The sequence below is a fragment of the Dasypus novemcinctus genome, chromosome 19, assembly GCF_030445035.2.
Source record: "Dasypus novemcinctus isolate mDasNov1 chromosome 19, mDasNov1.1.hap2, whole genome shotgun sequence".
NCBI classification, from domain to species: Eukaryota; Metazoa; Chordata; class Mammalia; order Cingulata; family Dasypodidae; genus Dasypus; species Dasypus novemcinctus.
The window spans coordinates 78,767,377-78,789,155 of NC_080691.1; the positions used below are offsets into that span (position 1 = coordinate 78,767,377).

Consider the following 21,779-nt stretch of genomic DNA (forward strand, 5'->3'; position numbering starts at 1 on the left):
TCACATGGCTGCATATATGAGGATCTATGTCAGAAATCTCAATTAGGTTCCATTGGTCAGTGTGTCTATCCTTGTGTCAATACCATGCCATTTTCACTACTGTAGCCTTGTAGTATGTTTTGAAGTCAGGTAGTTTGATTCCTCCAATTTCATTTTTCTTTTTCAATATGTCTTTGGCTATTCGGGGTCTCTTTCCATTTCAAATAAATTTCATAGTTAATTTCTGTAGTTCATTAAAGTATGATATATTGATTTTTATTGGGATTGCATTGAATCTGTAGATCAGTTTTGGTAGGATAGACATCTTAAAAATATTTAATCTTCCTATTCATGAGCATGGAATATTCTTCCATTTATTTAGGTCTTCTTTGATTTCCTTGAACAGTGTTGTGTAATTTTCTGTGTATAAGTCTTTTACCTGTTTAGTTAAATTTATTCCTAGGTATTTGATTTTTTTATTTACTATTGTGAATGGTATTTGATTCCTGATTTCAACCTCAGGTTGCTCATTATTGGTGTACAGAAATGCTACTGATTTTTGTATATTTATCTTGTAACCTGTGACTTTACTGAACTCATTTATAAGTTCTAGAAGCTTTCTTGTAGACTTCTCAGGGTTTTCTATATATAGGATCATATCATCTGGTAACAGTGAAATTTTGACTTTTTCCTTTCCAATTTGGATGTATTTTATGTCTGGTTCTTGCCTCAGTTCTCGAACAAGTACTTTTAAGACTATGTTAAATAGGAGGGGTGATATTGGCCATCCTTTTCTTTTTCCTGATCTTGGAATAATTTTAGGATTTCACCATTGTAAATGATGTTTGCTGTGGGTTTTTCATATACAGTCTTTGTCATATTCAGAAAGTTTCCTTCTATTCGGATCTTTGGCAGTGTTTTTAACAAGAAAGAGTGCTGTATTTTGTCAAATGCTTTTTCTGCATCTATAGATATGATCATGTGATTTTTTTCCCATGATTTGTTTATGTGGTGTATTACATTAATTGATTTTCTTATGTTGAACCATCCTGGCATACCAGGAAAATGAACCCCACTTCATCGTGGTGTATAATTTGTTTAATGTGTTGTTGAATACGATTAGCAAGTTATTTTGTTGAGATTTTTCACATCGAGTTTCATTAGAGAGATTGGTCTGTAATTTTCCTTTCTTGTGATGTCTTTGTTTGGTTTTGGTATTAGAGTAATGTTGCCATCATAGAATGAGTTAGGAATGTTCCTTCTGTTTTAAATTTTTGGAAGAGCTTAAGCAATATAGGTGTTAGTTCTTTCTGGAATGTTTTGAAGAATTCACCTGTGAAGCTGTCTGGCCCAGGGCTCTTTTTAATTGGGAGGCTTTTAATGATTGATTCTCTTTACTTGTGATTGCTTTGTTGAGATCGTCAACTTCTTTTGTCAATATAGGCTGCTTACATGTTTCTAGGAATTTGTCCCTTTCCTCTAAGTTGTTGTTTTTGTTGGAATCTAGTTTTTCAAAGTATCCTATTGTGATAGTCTTTATTTCTGTGGGATCAGTTGTGATATCTCCTTTCTCATTTCTTATTTTGCATATTTGCATCTTTTCTCTTTTTTCTTTGTTAGTCTAGCTAAGGGTTTGTCAACTTTATTGATCTTCTCAAAGAACCAGCTCTTGGTTTTGTTTATTTTTTCAAGTGCTTTCTAATTTTCTATTTCATTTCGTTCTGCTCTGATCTTTGTTCTTTCTTTCTTTCTTTCTTTCTTTCTTTCTTTCTTTCTTTCTTTCTTTCTTTCTTTCTTTCTTTCTTTCTTTCTTTCTTTCTTTCTTTCTTTCTTTCTTCTTCCCTTGGGGTTAGCTTGTTGTTTTTTAACTAATTCCTCCAAGTGTCATTTAGTTCTTCATCTTTAGTTCTTTCTTCTTTTTTGATGTATGAATTTATGGCTATAAATTTCCCTCTCAGGACTACTTTTCCTGCATCCCATAAGTTTGTATATGTTGTGTTATCATTTTCATTAGTTTCTAGGTAGTTATTAATTTCTTTTGAGATTTCCTCCTTGATCCACTGTTTTTCTCAGTGTGTGTTGTTTAACTTCCAAATCTTGCTGCCAAATCTGGGTCTCTGGCCCTTGCAGATTTCCAGCTTCACTCCACTGTGGTCAGAGAAATTACTTTGTATGATTTCTATCTTTCTGAATTCACTGGGTCTTGTTCTGTGACCTAGCATGTGGTCTATCTTAGAGAATGATCCGTGTGCACTTGAGAAGAATGTATATCCTGCTGTATTTGGGTGTAATGTTCTGTATATATCTATTAGATCCAACTCCTCTCATATACTGTTCAAAGCCTTTGTTTCTTTATTGATTCTCCTTTGAGATGTTCTGTCTAAAGTTGATAGTGGTGTATTAAAGTCCCACACTGTAATTGTAGAGGCATCTCTTCCTTCACTTAGTTTTTCTGGTGTTTGCCTCATGTATTTGGAGGCACCCTTGTTAGGTGCATAAATGTTTATGATTCTTCTTTCCTCTTGTAAGATTATCCCTTTCACTAATATGTAGTGTCCATCTTTGTCTCTCAGAATAGTTTTGCTTTTAAAGTCTATTTTGTCTGATATTAATATAGCTACTCCTGCCCTTTTTTTGGTTATTGTTTGCTTGTAAGATTGTTTTCCAGCCATTCACTTTCACCCTTCTTAAATCCCTGGGTTTAAGATGTGTTTCTTGGAGACAGCATATAGATGGGTCATATTTCCTTATTTGGTCTGGGTCTCTTGACAGGTGAGTTTAATCCATTGACATTCAGTGTTATTACTTTCAAGGAATTACTTATATTAGTCATATTTTCTTTGGATTTGAGTTTATCATATTTTGTTTGATTTTCTTTTTCTGTTTTTGTCTTTTAGTTGCTCTTACACTCTCCTCCAACTCTGTCTCTTGTTTTTTTTTTCTTCCTGCAGAACTCACTTTAGCATTTCTTGAAGGGCAGGATTCTTGTTGGCATACTCTCTTAGTTTCCATTTATCTGTGGATATTTTGAACTCTCCATCATTCTTGAATGCTAAGGGAATAGTGTTGGTGGCCAAAATCAATACACACAGAAAAGAATAAATGGAGAATGAGGAAATACAACAAATGTGAAGCTCTCCCTGGGGCACCTAATGTAAAAAGAACAAGAAAGCAGAGAAAGAATGAGAAAAAAAGGGGGACAAAAGGGAGTGGGGAAGTAAGCAGGAAAAAGAAAAAGAGAAAGAAAGAAAGAAAAAAGAATAAAGGGCCTTGGGGGCATAAAGAGGAAGGAAAAACAAGAAAAAAACAACTAAATACTAGGGAAAGTTTCAAGCAAGGAATCCTGTTTGTAGTTAAATAAAACGCTTAGGGATCTGATGTTCCCCCTTTTCTCCCTTCCTCACTTTCCTCTCTCCCAGGCAGCAAGAAAGCTGCCTGAGGGGTCTGGTAGGAGATTAAAATGGGTCCTTGTTGAATCGACTCCACACAGAAAACATTGACTCTTAATTTCCAGAGAAAGAGCACCCACACCTCACCAGGAACCCCAAATATGCTAGTGGAGGCTTGAAAAGCACCTCCTACAGTCCCTTTCCTTTAGGTGTGCTATGAGAGGGATAATTTTCTGACTCCACATTCTCCCAGTCTAAGTTTCCTATCCCAGGGTATTTAGGTGAATTGGGCTTTCTCAGCAGATTCACCAGTCCTCTCTTCCCAGACTCTCCCCAAGCCAGCTGGTATGCTCCTCCAAGCACCAAAAAAGAAAAAAAGAAAAGAAGAAAGGGTGCAGAAACACCAGACAATCGAATCCCCACTAGCCAGGACCTCCTACTGCCCCCCCCCCCACGAATGCCTCCAACCCAAGGAGTCAGTCCAAAACCAGAGGTCTAAGGCAATCCTGGACCTCCAACATCACTGGACTCAGAAAAGGGAAGTCTGAGACTCTGCAGACCCAGGGCATGTAGGTTCATGGAACACAGGCGGTGGGAGTTCAGGGGACCTGGGGACCACGCATCCGGGGACCATGGGGCCCAGGAATGCCACCACACAACCGACAGATCTCAGGAAACACCACGGTCACCATCCCCAGGGGGAAGGGTCCTGCCAGTCCACAGCTTCCGACCTCTGTACTTGTAAGCCGAAATTCTACCTTTAGCAAGCACCAACTCCACCACTCTTTCTCCAAATTGATGTCCACTCACCCTCCGCCCTGTAAGCCCCCAAGACAGTCTGCTCTGGCAAGACTCCAACCCCACCTGGCCACCTCTTCGCAGGAGAGACCATAAGGTGCACTCACTCAGATGCCATCTTGCCCCACCTCCTCGGATTGCCCTTTTAAAACACAAACTCAAATTTATTTTTAAATGTTTCCAATATTTGTCCAGGTAATATCACCTCAGAATTATGTTTATGACTCTGTTGAAGGTCACTGACTGGGGAATCTCTTGTTATTTCAACTCTCAGAGCAGGACAGTCAGGTGTATGGAATGTTAACATGTGCATGTATTGAATCATCTATTATTACTACTAAGCAAATGTTTCCCATTTCTTTTCTTTTGGGGGAACTTGCAGGGACTACCGGGGTGGCCTTTGTCTCCTTTGAGGGCATGGAGTCTATTTTAGATGTGCGCTTCTTCCAAGACCCTCATTTCCCCTTGACCAACTCCAAGAGGAAGCTGAAGATGAATTCTCGCATTGTCAGGGGCATCATGACTGGGGAGGAAAAAGACGGCTTCTCAGATCCAGTTATCTACACTCTGGAGAATATCCAGGTTTGTGATGAGGTGTCCACGGAGGGCCATGGTAATCCATTGGGAACTTTCCCATTCAGTAGGCTTAACTCCCAGTTTCAATGGGGATCCATCATGGCACACTTTCTAGAAGATCAAGCCAATTCAACAAGCCACTTTTGGAAGAATGAGCTCTCCTATTTCTATATGATGTTCAATGAGAATGGTTTTGGCTAGATTAAGTAACACCGATGTGGCAACATTTACAAATGAATGGCATATTTGTATAGGCTTTGCCAATGTTGGTGGTAAGGACAGATATGAAATCCAAGTCATTCCTCTGATATCATGAACCTAGAATTTGCTATTTGTAGTAATGAGACCTGATACAAGTTACCTCTTCTCAATAATACTCCCCAATATAACCAATGCTCTCTATTTGTGTGTGTGTGAGTTTCCTATCTTCTCACCTCTGAAATCCTTCTAAATATGATTTTCTTTTTTAACAAACCTCAGGTAAGTCTTTATTAACTTGAAGGAATGTTCTGTAGAGTTCTCCATCAATTTACATGGTTGATTCTAGGCGAGCAGACCCCTCTTTGACTTTTTACATTTTCTCTCTCACTGCTCTCAAGCCATCCTTGCCTTATTTCAGTTCTGGAAATATATCAGATTCCTTTATGCCACAGGACATTTGTACATGCTGTTCCTTCTGCTTCAAACACTCTTCCCTCACCCAGTCTTCCCACCCCAACAGTATTCGTCTGGATGACTCCTGTACATATCTTTTATGTCCAAAATAACATTTTTTCCCAGAAGCCTTTCTGCTCCTCCACCACACCATAAATTAATCTAACTTCTATTACACATTCTTAAGACATGTTGACATTTTATAACTCTTATTAACAGTATTACTCTGTTTACATTTTTCATATGTTTCTTCTTCCCCTGCACTATGATATCCTTGGAGGCAGGAATCATGTCTGTTCTATTTATTTCTTTCCCATAGATGGTGCAGATAATATCAAGGGATAAGTGCTTAGTAAATACACATTGAATGAATGAGTGAATAAATGAATAAATGAGTGAATAATTGCAGGAGGTTTTATCCTGGATTTGATGAAAGTAGCTTTTCTCTAGCAACCAGAATGTGGCTTCCCTGTTGGATTGGCCATCACTGAATCTGGACATACCAGCATTTCCCCAATTCCCTACAGAGCATAACATCATCTCCTTGTCTCAAATGGCTCTTGAGTTTGGTCAATGAATCCATCTGAGGAGGTTTCTCAGGTGACCAGGTTCTTTGATATTCCAGCCAAAGCAGAAGTTTGAGAGTTCCATCTGTGTTACCTGGGACACAAATGTGGACAGCGGGAGGTGGACATCCTCAGACTGTGTGATCCTCAATGCTTCTGAGACCCACACCGTCTGCAGCTGTAAGCGTTTGGGGAACCTGGCCATCATCGTGGCTTCTGGGGACCTCACGGTCAGTACTGATGGGCTGTGCTCTGGGTCACAAGCTTCTGGTCCTAAATCTAATTGGGGGAGGGATAATTACTAAACATTTGCATATATCCACTGTAGTGCTGGGAGTTGGGAGAAGGAGTCATGGGGACTAAAGGGGTGTGTGAAATACCTCTGCTCTTGGGGAATGTATGATCTCTTTGGGAATCGATGAAACTCACATAAAATGAGAAATGACCCTAAATAGACTAGGAACAATATCAATCACAGATCTTATTTACCTACTGTGTGCTGAACCCTTTAGTTAACATTAGCTCTAATCTTTATCAAGTAACCTGCACATTTAATTTTTTAAAGGCCAATTTACCTTATAAGAGAGTGAGGCTCAGCACCCTTTTTAGTCAAGAGTGGTGATGGTAGGATTTGAACCCAGGGCAGTCTGGGTCAGAGAGTCATGCTCTTTGCACTAAACCATGCAAACAGAGCAAGAGGCTGTGATGTACAAATCTGAGGTGTTTGGGGGGAAATCTGGGGGAGATTGGGAAGAAGATGGGATAGGAATTGGGCTTTCATTACTTGGTGGACTTGGAGGAGAGGAAAACTAGTTATCAGTGTTGGGGTTAGAATCCTCACCTATCACCATGTCCACAATGTTCAATACCATGCCAGGGAGACTCTAAATGCTTTTTAGAGAGTAATATGTCTAATGTCTTAAAAGTTCCAGATCTGGGGAAACACTGGTTTAGTTTCAAGTTCTATTTCTCTCACTTCAAAGCTGTGTGACTTTGGGAAAGCCACTCAACCTCTCTGAGCTGTGTTCAGTTCTCATGTTTCAAAAGATAGAAACAAGGGAAAATGATAACTAACACTTAAAATAGTGCATAATATATTTCTGGAATATTGCAAATATTTTAAGTATATTCACTTATATCTCCACAAACCACACTTAAGATAGTATAATTATCCCTTTTTAACATATGAGGAAACTGAGGCTTGGAGAAGTGAATTGTCTTGCCCATGCTCATACAGTTAGAATCTGGCAGAACCATAGTCGGTTCTCTTAGCCACTATGTTACAGTATACTAGAAAGGCCATGAGATCTTTCCTGGCATACCTTTACTATATCTTTAACATTCAGAAAACACTTAAATACATTTTACATTACTTATGAATAATGGCATAGGGAAAGGACTCAGCTTGTCATGTTCCACTCCCAGAAGTTGGGGACTCTCTTAATATCTGCCTATCACTTGAGGTTCAGTGCAGGAAATAGAAGTCACTCAAGGTATTTCAAGCAGGAAGGGTTTAACACAGGGAATTGGTTGCTCACTAAATCACTGAAATTGACAGAGACGTTGAAGTCAGTTGCTTGCCACTTGGATTTTGGCTTTAAGGTCAACCCTTCTGCAGCTGTGATTTGAATGTCAGAAGCTGCAGTTTCCATGTTGTTCCACACCCATGAAATTGGGGACTATACAAGTGGAAGGTGAAATCCAGCTTCAGATAAGTCCTGACTGCTGGAGCCCACTTGTTTGCAAAGCTGCTGCAAAAAGGCTGGCTGTCTGCGTTCTGTCTTCCTTCCTTCTGACTTCCAAAATGGCATGGATGCATCTTCTTGTAGAACCTAAATTACATCCAGGATCTTAGCCCCAAGGTACTTTGGAAATGTAGCTTGCAGATATACTCCCCCAGGAATTCATGGGGGGATCTAGGCAGGGGTGGGAATGTGTGCTGGAAGAGGCTGGTTTAGTTTGCCCAAGGGCTGCCAATGCAAAGTAATAGATACAGGTTGGCTTTTATAAAGGGTATTTATTTGGGGTGAAAGTTTACAGTTCCGAGGTCATGAAATTTCCAAATCAAGGCACCATCAGAGGTGCTTCCTCACCAAAGTCACCTACTGTTGATCCTATTTTATGTCCATGTGGTAAAGAAAGAGATGGCTGTGGATCTCTGCTGAGGTCCTTGCCCTCCTCTCCAGAATCTACTGTCACCCAGAGCTCAACAGTAGGTAACCAGGCATAGGGCTTGTATCTTTCTGGGCCCCCTCTGTCAGTCTCAATTGGTCTCCTTTCTTCCTGAGTTCAGTTGCAAGCTCTCAGCAGATGGCTTATCTTTCCCTGGGCTCTTTGAGCCTCTTGGAAGCTTCTCTCCTTGCAGTTCAGCTCTGGGAGAAACTGGAGTCCTTTCTCTCACATTGTGGGACCAAATATGGCAGTTTCCTTTATCTGTGTGTGTCTCTGTTTATATCAGACCCAGCAAGAGGGAAAAAACTCAACTGAATCATGCCTCACGGATGTAGTCCAATTGAAAGGGTCTCACATCCACAGGAATGGATTTCTTCAAAGCATAATCTTTCTCTTTTTGGGATTCATAAAATAATTTCAAACCATCATGGAGACCAATGGATAAGGGATGATGATAGACAATGTCTTGTTCACTCTGAATATCAGGACACTAAACCTTGAGTCCTTGCTGCCCAAGCCAGGGGGTCGCATCTTCCTCTCTCCTGCCTGTAGAATGTTGATCTACCTCTGGGGCCAATTTTGTTCTCCTTCCTGACAGATGGAGTACTCCTTGTACCTAATTAGCTACGTGGGCTTGATCATCTCGCTGGTGTGTCTCGTCTGTGCCATCGCCACATTCCTGCTGTGTCGTTCCATTCACAACCGCAACACCGACCTACACCTGCACGTCTGCGTGAGCCTCTTCCTGGCCAAACTTCTCTTCCTCACTGGTGTGGACAAGACTGACAACCAGGTCTCAAACTCCCCAGCCTGCTCCCTGTATCCCATGCAGCCCCATTGTCTCCACATCTGCCTCTGTGCAACCTACCAAACTCTCTCTATGCTCATCTCAACTTCAGGACATTTGAACATGCTGTGCCTTCTGCCAGCATCAAATCCCTCCCAGCTACTCATCTGGTTGACTTCCTCTTGAGATAGATAGCCTAAAGTCACTTTTATGATCAACATATGCAACGTTATTCCTCTTATTGATTCTATGTAATCCAGTGGTTCTCAATGGGGTGCTTCTGTCCCTGGGACTCTTGACAATGTCTGGACACATTTCTGGTAATTGCTACTGATGGAGGAGGTGCTAATGTAGTTTACTGGGTAGAGGCTAAGGACGCTGCTACTAAACATCCTATAATGCATAGGTCAGCCCAATACCTCAAAGAAATATCTGTCTTCAAATGCCAATAGTGCTATAGTTGAGAAATCCTACTGTTACCTTTCATTTATTTTGTTTTCTCCAGCACTTAATTGATTATTGATCATTGATTATTTACTGTTTTACCTGTACATCTCCTTCCCCTATTAGATTTCCCTTGTGGACAAGGACTTTGGCCAGTTCATTCCCTATAACCATGCTAGACACATAGTAGCCCCTCCAGGTTTCTCCAAAAGCCATGCTATTGACATTTTGGGTGGAATGACTGATCTTTGTGTAAAACTGACCCTCTCACTGTGGGATGTTTGCCTTCCCTGATATCTTTAGAACTAATGGTTGTAGTGGCCCTCATTTTTTTGACCAGTGGTTGGCAAACTTTTTCTGTAAAGTGCTGAGAGTAAATATTTTTGGCTTTGTGCTCTATATGGTTTCTGTCTGTCACAACTCCTTAACTTTGTTGTTGCTGAGTGAAAGCACCCACGGGTAATACATAAATTGATATGGCTGTGTGCCAATAAAACTTTATTTACACAAACAGGTAGCCAACACAAGGGCTGTAGTTTGCTGATGCCCTTATTTCCAAACATCCCTTAAAGTAGGGTGATCAATCATCTACTTTGTTTCGCCCTAAACCTCTCAGTTGTAACATTGACTTTCATGCATTCAGGGAAACCTCAGTCCCAGGCAACCCAGGATGCATGGGCAGCCAACCAAAGGGAAGTCTCACTTCCACCTAAGAACCACTATGTCTCTCTAAATGTCTGTGGATGAGTAAATGGCCAAGTTTGAGGAACTGCAATCAAGGCAGTCAGCTCCCTGCCCTCCTCCCCTCAAGGGTGCTCCCTGAATGGGAACCCTGAAGGAGCATGTTTCTTCTCTCCAGCTGGGCTGTGCCATCATCACAGGCTTTCTGCACTACCTTTTCCTCGCCTGCTTCTTCTGGATGCTGGTGGAAGCCGTCATGCTCTTCCTGATGGTCAGGAACCTGAAGGTGGCGAATTATTTCAGCTCTCGCAACATCAAAATGCTGCACCTGTGTGTCATTGGCTATGGGCTCCCAGGACTGGTGGTGCTTGTCTCTGCCAGTGTCCAGCCAAAGGGCTATGGGATGCATGATCGGTGAGTGTTGTCCCTTTCCCTGAAGACCCTTATGCCAGGGTTTATGATGGTAATTACATGAATAAGAAGGAGAGCAATAATGGGAGCAGTGGCTGTGGCTACCATTTATTGAGGTCTTATTTTATCTATTCTTGGTCTTAGGACTACCATGTACAGCAGCACAGGTTGTGCACTACACAAACTCAGAATAAACTTTTTATACTGCAGTAGAGGCAAACGAAGCTGCTTTATTCAGGAGACTTGATTGTACAATTTTAAAATCATGGACTCTGGAGTCAACCTGCTTGGTTTGACTCCTGACTCTACCACCTTTAACTGCTACCTTGGGCAAGTTACTTAATCTCTATGTGCCCCTCTTTCCTCACCTATAAAATGTGGGCTAATAACAATGCCTACATCACTGAGTGGCTATGAATACTAAATGTATATGATTTGGGTTATAATGAGTGTGCATTTAATATAAATTCCTTTCCCTCTTTGTCTTGTGACCTCACCTGAAGTACAGGCCATTAACATGCAGGAAGGAACCTGGGGTCTTAAACCCCAAACACAGCTCAGCAAAGTGCCTATAGCACAGAGACTGTCAGCAGGATCCCAAACCTGGAAAGGCAAGGCTTCAAATGTTCATTCTGCTCTTTTTCTACTGGGTAATGGTGGAAAGACTTTCTACTACTCAGTGCCTCAGTTTCTTCACCTGTAAATTGGGATAATAACACTGTCTCAAGGGTTTGTCATAGAGTTAGATAAGTGTGTTCAGGGGAAGATGGGTGCTTTTGGCAGTTGAGGACCTCAGGAGGCTGCATTAGGGCTAAGGTTAAGGGGGTGGGGTAGGGTTAGTGTTAGCATTTCAGTTAAGGTTAGATTTCGGATTGAAAGACTCCATAGAACATACAGTTCAGTTACTCCACTCAAGGGGTGAGGGAACTGGTTTATTTAGGGTTAGCATTAGGATTTAGGTTAAGGTTATGGTAATGGTTAGGGTTGGGGTTAGGAAGACAGTTTAGATGCGAGTTGTGTAAAGTTGTGGTATTTATCCTCTGACACCCTACCATTAGTCATTGGTTAAGAGAGTCTCCCAAGTAATCCTCCAGGGCTTTAGTCTGCTACCCTTAGTCAGAGATGCAAGTTGTTCACCTTCACTAAGATCGTAAGTCCTGAAGAGATATGGAGAATAAATGGACAAAATGCAAATGTAGCCCACCTTTTTATCACTCTAGTAGTCAAGTCTCACATTCCAGGGAAAGAACATATGGTTGGTCTACCTTGGTTCTTTTCCTTCTGTTAGGAGGGGAAACCATACTCCTGCTAAGGAAATGTTGGAGTACTGACCATGGAAGCATGGGTGTTGGGAGGTGAAAACAGAAAATATCTATTAGAAATATGATAGAAAAAGACAACTATGGCAATTCATTATTTAACTCTCTTTTCTCTCTCCCTCCCCTCTTCTCTTTCTTTTATCCTTTCTTCATTCACTCCTTCCTTTCTTCTCTGTCTCTTTCTTTTTAATAAAGAAGAAGAATGTCTGATCCAGGCCAATGTTGTATGTTAGGTATATACAGAGATGAAGAAGACAGCTGATGTCCAAATTCTTATCCAGCCCATACTTTAGAAGGAGAAGACAATTTACAAGCAAACAAACAACTGAATGATATAATTTGTGATAGGGATAGGTGATATTTAGGAAAGAATGCAGTGAATAGGAGTGACAGTTGGATACTTTAACTAGGGATAGTCAATATTAGCTTCTCAGAAGAGGTGACATTTGAGCTACTTGATTGACAATAGCTATCAGTGGAGATCTGGACAGAGGGAAAAGGGACTCCAAAGGCTCTGAATTGAGAATGAGTTGGATCTAGGGTACTAGATGAAGATTTCATGTACAGTTGCCCAGGAAACAGGTCAGTTTTTGGACAGAGGAAAATGAAGATTCACTTGGTCCAAAGGAATCCGAACTGGGACCTGCTCTACCATGAGAATTTTCATTGGAGTCTTACCTTCCAATATTCTCCTTCACTAGTGCCTCTGTTGGGGCATGGTTACTGTAGTCATGACTTTGGAACAAATGATGACTTCTCTTGTTTCTCTCCATAGCTGCTGGCTGAATACAGAGACAGGATTTATCTGGAGTTTCCTGGGGCCCATCTGCACAATCATAATGGTGAGCAAGCAAATTGCTTGGTGAAGTGTGTTTTGGAGAGGACCAAGGAGAGGATCAGGAAATGTCAGAGGAGGGTACACGGAAGTTCTCCATTCTGATCTGTGATTCTTGAGATTTCAAAATTAGAATGTAACGTATTTAACTTGTGACTTCTTCATGTACAAATGCAAATGCTACTGGAAGAGACACAATCTTATCTGTCATTTGTTCTTCAATAAGAGGAAATTAAGAGCAAATGAGAGGGGAGTGAGTGAGATGGGGAAATGGTGGAAGGAAGACAAAGGGAAGCCTGGGGATATTATACACCATCTTCTTGTTTCCAATACAGACACTACAGTTCTGTTAGAGGTTTATCTCCTGACTCTCACTCATGGTTGCTTATTTCCCTGTGTCATTTGTAGTTTTAATGTTGTGAGCTCACATTGACTGACCTAAGTCTTGGGGGTGCTAAGGGTATATTCCTCCAAAGATGTTCTACTTTTATTTCTGTTAGTTTCCTTGGGTGCAATACCAACCTGAAACAACCTTAAATGATTTTTTCATCTCAGGGCTTCCTTAGTTATGAAGATATTGTCAGTTTGAACTCCCAACTCAAGGGAGGTCAGAGCTGAGCTTCTTTACTGCTCTCCTCCTTTCCCTTCCTTGCTCCTTCTTTCCCTTACCCCTGCTCCCCTTCTCTTCCCTTCACTTCTTCTCCTCCCCATTCTTCCCTCATTTCCTCTTCTCTTCCTCCTTGGCTTCCTTCCCTTCCCATCACATTTTCTTTACATTTCTTTTTCCTTCACTAGAATCCAAAGCCTAGACAGAATATGTACCTTCTTTTCTCTCTTTGTCAGGATTTTGGTTTCTAGTTTACCCTTTCAGTGAGAGTGTGGTCCTACTTTTATTTGGTGGTCTCCCCATCTTATGTGGAGTCAAGGGGTTACCCTCTGTTCTCATGTCTGACCATTAAATCCCCAGAGTCTAGACTTCTGCTTTCAGGAAATATCCTCTGGGCAGCTACAGGGTCAGTTTTAGCTCATGACTCTGGTTTCATAATTACTCATTTGTGCTCTCAAGATTTTCCTACTTTCTTATAATGTCAGCTATAAATTTAAAAGGATGCTTGTTGAAATTCAACTAGTATTTTTGGTGTTTTTCCGTGAGAGAGTTTTTCAGGGTGCTCTTCCTTGAAACCCAAAACTGGCCTTCCTACCCCTCAGCTTGAAACCCTTCTGTGGTCTCTCCATTGCCCTCAGGGTGGCACCCCCTTCCCTTGCCCTAGTGCTCAAGGTCTCCAACTACCTGGTCTTACAAACTTCCCAGCTTCCCTCTTGTGCTTTTCCTCACACCCTGTGCTTTGGTTGTAGCAATGAACTTCCTGCTGAAATACACCAAATTCTCCCCTCCAGACTCTCCTCATGAGGATGGTGGTGATGCTCAAACCATATGTCTGAAACACTTACCACAATGTTCTGCTAAACATTTGAGCCACAGTATATGTAAGAATGGGAATAATAATATTTTTATCCTATCTATCCCTAAACCTTCAAGGGTGTTTGATTCCCTTGAAAATTTTACAAATTTAGAAAAAATAATTGCATTACCCAGGGCAGTGGCTCTTCACCAAGAGATTCTTCCCTCCTGGGGTCAACTGACAATGTCTGGAGACATATTTGATTTTCACAACTGAAGTGTGTGTGGATATCCTTCCATTAAAGGTCACAGTCTTTGTCCTCATCTCTGGTCTTGAAAGCAGACTTCCTGAAGGTGTCCCTTCTGCTTTACTTTGCAGATCAACTCCGTCCTCCTCACTTGGACATTGCTGATCCTGAGGCAGAAACTTTCCAGTGTCAATGCCGAAGTCTTGACCCTTAAAGACACCAGGTGCAAACCCTTTTCCTTTCTTCCCTCTTCCAGTCTTCCTTCTTTCTTTCCACAAATGTTTTATTGAATGCCAGGTTATGTGCCCAGAACAGAGGGTAATGAAGCCTGCTCAGAATGGGCATTTCTAGGACTGGAACCAGATTGGAGCTCAAACACCAGCACTACCACTTCCTGTTGTGTGACCTTAGGCAGGCTACATAACCTCTCTGACCTTCAGTTTCCTTATCCATAGAATAGGAATATTAATATTGAACACTTTCTAATGTATACAAATCATTTAGTTCAGTGCCTAGGAATAGTAGGTGTAGCATGTATTACAGTTATCAATACTATTTCCAGTTTTTCTCCTGTGCATACTTAGAAAAAATAACATCATTATATTTCATTTTTTATAATTATTTTTTTCTCTTAATAGTTCCTATATCATTAATATTTACCCACCTAATTAGAAATTCTTCTATAATATCATTTTTTACATGACATTGCAGTGCATGAATACAGCAGAACTTATTTAAATCGCATCTTATTCATGGACATTTAAGTTGCTTCTGTTTCCTTTATTTGCTATTATAAATAATGGCTTGAATGCCCTTGTAGGAAAATCTTCCACATTCGTGGTAATTTATTGGTGATAATTCTAAGTGTGATATTGCCTAAGACAAAGGAAAGATTGAATTGTAACATTTTAATTATATAGTGTGCATTATTATATATTGTGCATTATTTTCTGGAAAACTTGTTTCAATTTATATGACCATCAAGTGTGTGAGTGTGTTTGTTTCTCTGAGGATTTGTCAACACTGGGGTTTATCCTTATTTTTTTGTTTTGGCATTTTAATAAGTGACATATACTATTTGAATATTTTAATTTCATTTAATTTTTTTCTAAAAGATGTGAGACTTTTTTAAAAAATGAATAAAAAATAAAAATAAAAAAATAAAAGATGTGACAGTTTTTGCATTCTTATAGATCATTTGTGCTTCTTAAGTTCATCAACCCACTATTTTTTTTAATTTATTTTTTTATTATTGATTCTGTAAAAATATTACATTAAAAAAAATATATGAGGACCCATTCAACCCCACCACCCCCACCCCACCATTCCCCCCCCAGCAACACTCATTCCCATCATCATGACACATCCATTGCATTTGGTAAGTACATCTCTGGGCACCTCTGCACCTCATGGTCAATGGTCCACATCATGACCCATACTCTCCCCCATTCCATCCAGTGGGCCCTGTGAGGATTTATAATGTCCAGTGATTGCCCCTGAAGCACCATCCAGGGCAGCTCCAAGTCCCAAAGACGCCTCCACATCTCGTCTCTTCCTGCCATTCCCCATACCCATTAGCCACCATGTCCACTTTTCCCACTCCAATGCCACCTTTTCTCTGTGGACATTGGATTGGTTGTGTCCATTGCACCTCTATGTCAAGAGGAGGCTCAGATTCCACATGGATACTGGATGCAATCCTCCCACTTTCAGTTGTAGGCACTCTAGGCTCCATGGTGTGGTGGTTGTCCTTCTTCAACTCCATCTTAGCTGAGTGAGATGAGTCCAATAAATCAGATTGTACATCAACCCACTATTTAAGAACTTCCTAGAACCAGACATTGTCTAGTGTTTACTTATGTCCTTTGCTTATTCTCCCAGTGTGTCCAATCCACTGTCCATTACAATTATTGTGAAAATTTAATGCAAAATGTATAACAAAGTTAATAATACATGCAGCATCCAAAAAGAGCAGTAAAAGGGAAAACAAGAGAAGCAGTCCCCTAGGTCCAACTGATGCAACCATTATCACTTGATTTATACTTCCTTCCAGAATATTCTATGCCTATACATGTACCTTCTTTACATCAATGACAGGATGCTGTATATGTCATTCTGCATTTTGCTTTTTCCTCATAGTGTAGAATATTTAATACCTATACTTATGACTAATAAAAACTAACAAAAATGGTTATTTCATGCCAGACCTTGTTTTAGGCACTTTAAAGGTCTTTTTAGCTCATCATTTAATTTGTAGAACAAGCTGATGGCAAAGAATTTTATTATCCCTATATCAAAGGGAGGAAACTGAGTGAGGTTAAATAACTCACGAAGGTAGTGAATGTTTCTATCAGAATTTGAATGCAGTAGCTTGTATCCTCACTACTACAGTATATCCTTATTCTCTCCTCACTTTACAACATGTTTATGATCTACTTTCTGTCTCTATGGATTTGCGCATTGTGGAAATTTCATATAAATGGGTTCAAACATTCTATGTCTGACTTCTTTCCCTTAGCATAGTGTTTTCAATATTCATCTGTGGTGTAGCATGGATCAGGACTCATTCTTTTTTTTATGGCTGAATAATATCCCATTGTATGGATAGACCACATTTTCTTGATCCACTCATCAATTAATGGACATTTGTTTTGCTTCATTGGGGGAATGGAGAGTTACTGCTTTATGGGTACAAGTTTCTTTTGCTTTTTAAAATTTAATTGTGGTAACAAATAAATAAAATACAATTTTCAATATTATCCACTGTTAATTGTACAATGCCGTGGCATTAATTAATTTACAATATTGTGCTATCATTACCTTCTTCCATTACCAAGACTTTTTCATGACCCCAAACAAACTCCACACCATTTAAGCAAGAGTTCCCCATTTCCTCTTCCTTCCTCCTGGCCCTGGTGACTTCTAATCTACTTTTTGTATCTAGGAATTTGCATATTCTAGGTTTTCCCTGTAAGTGGGCATTTACGATATTTGTCCTTTCATTTCTCCTGTATTCTTTTCAGCATGATGCATGCAAGTTCATCATGTTAGAGCATATATCAGAACTTGATTTTTAAAAAGATGAATAATATTCTATTGTATGTGTGTACCACATCTTGTTAATCCATTCCCCCGTTGATGGAGTCTTGGGCTGCTTTCACCTTTTATGATGCTGAATAATGCTGATGTGAACATTGGTGTACAAATGTGTGTCCCAGTCCCTGCTTTCAGTTATTTTCGGGGTATACTTAGAAGTGGAATTCCCAGGTCATGTGGTGGTTCTATGTTTAACTTTCGGAGGAATCGCCAAAATTTTTCCACAGCAGCCACACCATGTTACATTTCCAACAATGTACAACTTTGCCAATCCTGTGATTTTTTTTAATATAATAGCCATCCAATTGGGTGTAAGTGGTATCCCATGTGTTTTTTTTCTGATTACAACAATAATAATGTTTATTGCAAGCCACTCTGAACCTATAGAAATATATTTTTTATTTAAAAAATTAATCATAGACTCCAAACATAGAGATAGCCACTGCTTATATATAATTTTTTAAAACTTTATTTTGTACACTTAATAATTGTAAACTTTATTTTGTACACTTAATAATATAACCAATAATTAAAAAAGAAAAAGAAAACAGTTGACTAAAACATACATTTCTCAATTAAATGTACTGTATACATATAAAAAATTCATATTGTACAATACGTTACACAATATATTTGGTTCGTAGCAGCACAATCATACAGTATTTGTCCTTTTGTGTCTGGTTTGTTTTGCTCAACTTAATGTCCTCCAGGTTCATCCATGTTGTCATATACTTTACGACTCCTTTTCTTCTTATAGCTGTATAATATTCCATTGTGTAAAGGCACCACAGTGTGTTTATCCATTCATTGGTTGGTCGACACCTGGCTTGTTTGCAACTTTTGGCAATTGTAAACAATCCTGCTGTGAGCATTGGTGTGCAGAAGTTCACTGCCCTCAGTTCTTCTGGGTATATACCCAGTAGTGGTACTGCAGGGTCATGTGCCAAGTCTGTATTAAGCTTCTTTAGGAACTGCCAAACAGTCCTCCACAGTGGCTGTACCATTCTGCATTCCCACCAACAGTGAATAAGCATTCTTATCTCTCCACATCCTCTCCAACACTTGTAGTTCTCTGTCTTTTTAATAGTGGCTATTCTGATAGGTGTGAAATGACATCTTATTGTAGTTTTGACTTGCATTTCCCTGATCATTAGTGATGTTGACCATTTTTTCATGTGCCTTTTTGTTATTTGTATTTCTTCTTTGGACAAATGTCTGTTCAAGCCCTTTGGCACTTTTACATTTGTGTCTTTTTGTTATTGACCAACACAAATACCTGTGGGGTTGGATTTCCTGCATTGTTCCTTGGAGCCTCCACCTTGAGTTCATCTCCCACGGGTGGGGACTCACCTGGTGGTAGCCTCAGATGATTCCTGGGCCTGGGAGGGGGTCCACCAGGAAACACCCTCATCCCAGCACCTTATCCTTTGCATCCTTCCCCCCAGGTTACTGACGTTCAAGGCCTTTGCCCAGGTCTTCATCTTGGGCTGCTCCTGGGTGTTGGGCATTTTCCAGATCGGAGCCATGGCCAGGGTCATGGCCTACCTGTTCACCATCATCAACAGCCTGCAGGGAGCCTTCATCTTCCTCATTCACTGCCTGCTCAGTCGCCAGGTGTGTGGCCGCCGCCTTCCCGCCTCCTCACCCCCCTTCCCTGGCTGGGCCTGTGCAGGGTCCACTCCCTGAGCCTGGGAGTCACCTGTCCACGTGACGTGTCTCCACCTCCAGGTGCGAGAAGAGTACAGGAGGTGGTTCACTGCGAAGACAAAGCCGAGCTCGCAGTCCCAGACCTCAGGGATCGCGCTGTTATCCTTGTCATCCTCGTCCAGAACGGTGAGAGCCCGCGTGTTTGCACAGGCTCCTTAGTGCGAGCTGAGGGCATCCACACTGGTATCCCACTGAACAAGGGGTGGGTGAAGAGTGGGGGCTCGTGAGCCAGACCGCCCGGGTTTAAATCCCAGTTCTGCCCCTTAATTGACTTGAAATCCTGTGTAATTTATTTAACTAGACTTCATGTAGAAAACATTAATGCACATCTTAAAAATTTATTTGACTTGTTAATCAATGAGAGGAAGCAGGCCGATGCTATAACTGGTTTAAAAGAGAATCTGAAGAGCTATCTATCTACCTACCTATCATCTTTCCATCTATTTATCAACCACATATAGATGTAATCTTTGTCTATCCATCTATCCATCTCTTTATCAACTGTATATAGATGTAATCTATATCTAACTACTATCAATCTCTCATCAATCATCTATCCATCTATTTATCAACTATATATAGATGTAATCTATCTCTATTATCTACCATCTTTCTATTATCTATTTTCTTTCTTTCTATCTATCCATCTATCTATCTATTAGCTAGCTAGCTAGCTATCTTAGTTTACCAAAAGGCTGTTGAAGTAAAATACTAGACATGGGTTGGCTTTTATAAAGGGCATTTATTTGAGGTAAATGTTTACAGTTCCAAGGTCATGAAAAGTCCAACTCAAAGTACCATAACAGGTGCTTTCTCAACAAAGTCGGCTGCCATGTGGTGAATCAAGACGGTGAGTGATCTCTGCCTCATCTCTCCTTCCCCTCCTGGCTGTTATGTCTTTCAAGCTCAGCTGTGGGCAACCAGGCACAGGGATTGTCTTTTACCGGGCCTCCTTTCTCAAGCTTGCTTTCTTCCTAAGTTCAGCTGCAAGCTATCAGGTATATGATTCATCTCTCCGTGGGCCTCAGCTCCTTGAGCCTCTCCTTTCTCTCACATTGCAGGATCAAATATGGCGGAGCCCCATTTCATATCAGACCCAGCAGGAGGGCACAGACTCAACCTGAGTCATGCCTCACTGATGCATTCCAATTTGAAAAGGTCTCACACTCACAGGAATGAATTTATTTCACAGACAATCTTTCTCTTTAAGGGATTCATAAAAGAATTTCCAAACTGACACACAATCTATGTAATTTATCTATCTCTATCTACTGCAATCATGTACTATATTTATGTTTTTTTCCCTAAAGATTTATATTTATTTGTTTATTTATCCCCTTCCCCTCCCCCAGCCCTGCTGTTCTTGTTGTCTGTGTCCATTCGCTGTGTGAACTTCTATATCTATAGATCTTTTTGTCTTCTCGTCTTGTCTTTCTCCTCTAGGATTCACTGGGATTCGATCCTGGGGACCTCTGATAGGAAGAGCAGTTCCCTGTCACTTGTGCCACCTCAGTTCCTGGTCTCTGCAGTGCTTCACCTTGACCTTCCTCTCTCTTTTGTTGCATCACCATCTTGCTGTGTGACTCACTTGCATGGGCAGTGGCTTACCAATGGGCTCTCGGGTTGCTGCATGAGCACTGGCTCACTGCACGGACACTGGCTTGCCTCATGAGCACTCACGTGGGCACTCAGCTCATTGCATGCACACTCGGCTCGCTGCGCGGGCACTCAGCGGGCACTTGGCTCGTCACATGGGCACTTGGATCACCACACAGGCACTGGCTGGCCATGTGGGCACTCACATGGACTTGCCTTATGGGCACTTGGCTCACTGTGTGGGTACATGTGTGGGCACTCGGCTTGCTGCGCGAGCACTCATGCGGGCACTAGGCTTACCGTTTGGACACTTGGCTCGTCATGCGGTTGCTGGCTCACTGTGCGGGCACGCTTTCTCCTCTTTTTCACCAGGAGGCCCAAGGGATCGAACCCAGGTCCTTCCATATAGTAGGCGGTGGTCCATTCACTTGAGGTACATCCACTTACCCTTCATACTTCTTGATGGAATTTCCACGGACAGTTCTCCTACTCTGGCATCCCTGCACCCTCCTTCCTGTATTAATGATTCAAAACAATTCATAAGTTTCCACTTTTTAACATATTATAATTGGTTATATTTTTAAAATTTTATTTATGGTACGCCTCCTGTATCATTCTATCAAAGGAGTGCTGATGCAAAATACCAGAAGTAGGTTGGTTTTTATAAAAAGAGTATTTATTTGGGGTAGAAACTTATAGTTACAAGACCCAAAAAAGTCCAACTCGAAGCTAATGCCTCACCAAAGTGTCTTGCCACTCGTTGGAGCAAGATGGCGTGCGACATCTGTGAGGGTTCAGCCTTCCTCTTCCTCCTCAGGCTCCATGGTCCCAGCTTCTTCCAATATCAGCTGTAGGCTGGCATAAGTCTCATCTCTCTTCCGGGGCTCATTTCTCTCTGGGCTCAGCTGCTCTGCTTCCTCCAGGTGTAGACTATCAGGTGTAGACTATCAGGTGAACAGCTTGTCTCTCTTCCCGGGGTCTCTGCCATGTCTAATGGAGCCTTCTCTCCTTCCTCATGTAACTGCTTCTCTGTGTGTTTACTTCCTGTGCTCCAATACCACAACTCCAACTCCACCTCTGCCTTGTCGATTTCTCTGTGAGTTCCTGCCCAAGGGGGTG

At 41.0% G+C, this 21,779-nt stretch overlaps 1 protein-coding gene across 1 annotated transcript in view; it reads left to right on the plus strand.

Moving 5' to 3' along the window:
• Nucleotides 1-21,779, plus strand: part of LOC101418937 (adhesion G protein-coupled receptor E1-like) — a 150,437-nt gene that overhangs the window by 121,441 nt on the left and 7,217 nt on the right. Inside the window, exons 27-34 of the mRNA XM_012525549.3 lie at nucleotides 4,549-4,748; nucleotides 6,022-6,192; nucleotides 8,733-8,927; nucleotides 10,225-10,460; nucleotides 12,552-12,618; nucleotides 14,393-14,484; nucleotides 18,803-18,971; nucleotides 19,086-19,190. Of these exons, the coding sequence (XP_012381003.2) occupies nucleotides 4,549-4,748; nucleotides 6,022-6,192; nucleotides 8,733-8,927; nucleotides 10,225-10,460; nucleotides 12,552-12,618; nucleotides 14,393-14,484; nucleotides 18,803-18,971; nucleotides 19,086-19,190 (1,235 nt within the window). The remainder of the gene's footprint in view (nucleotides 1-4,548; nucleotides 4,749-6,021; nucleotides 6,193-8,732; nucleotides 8,928-10,224; nucleotides 10,461-12,551; nucleotides 12,619-14,392; nucleotides 14,485-18,802; nucleotides 18,972-19,085; nucleotides 19,191-21,779) is intronic.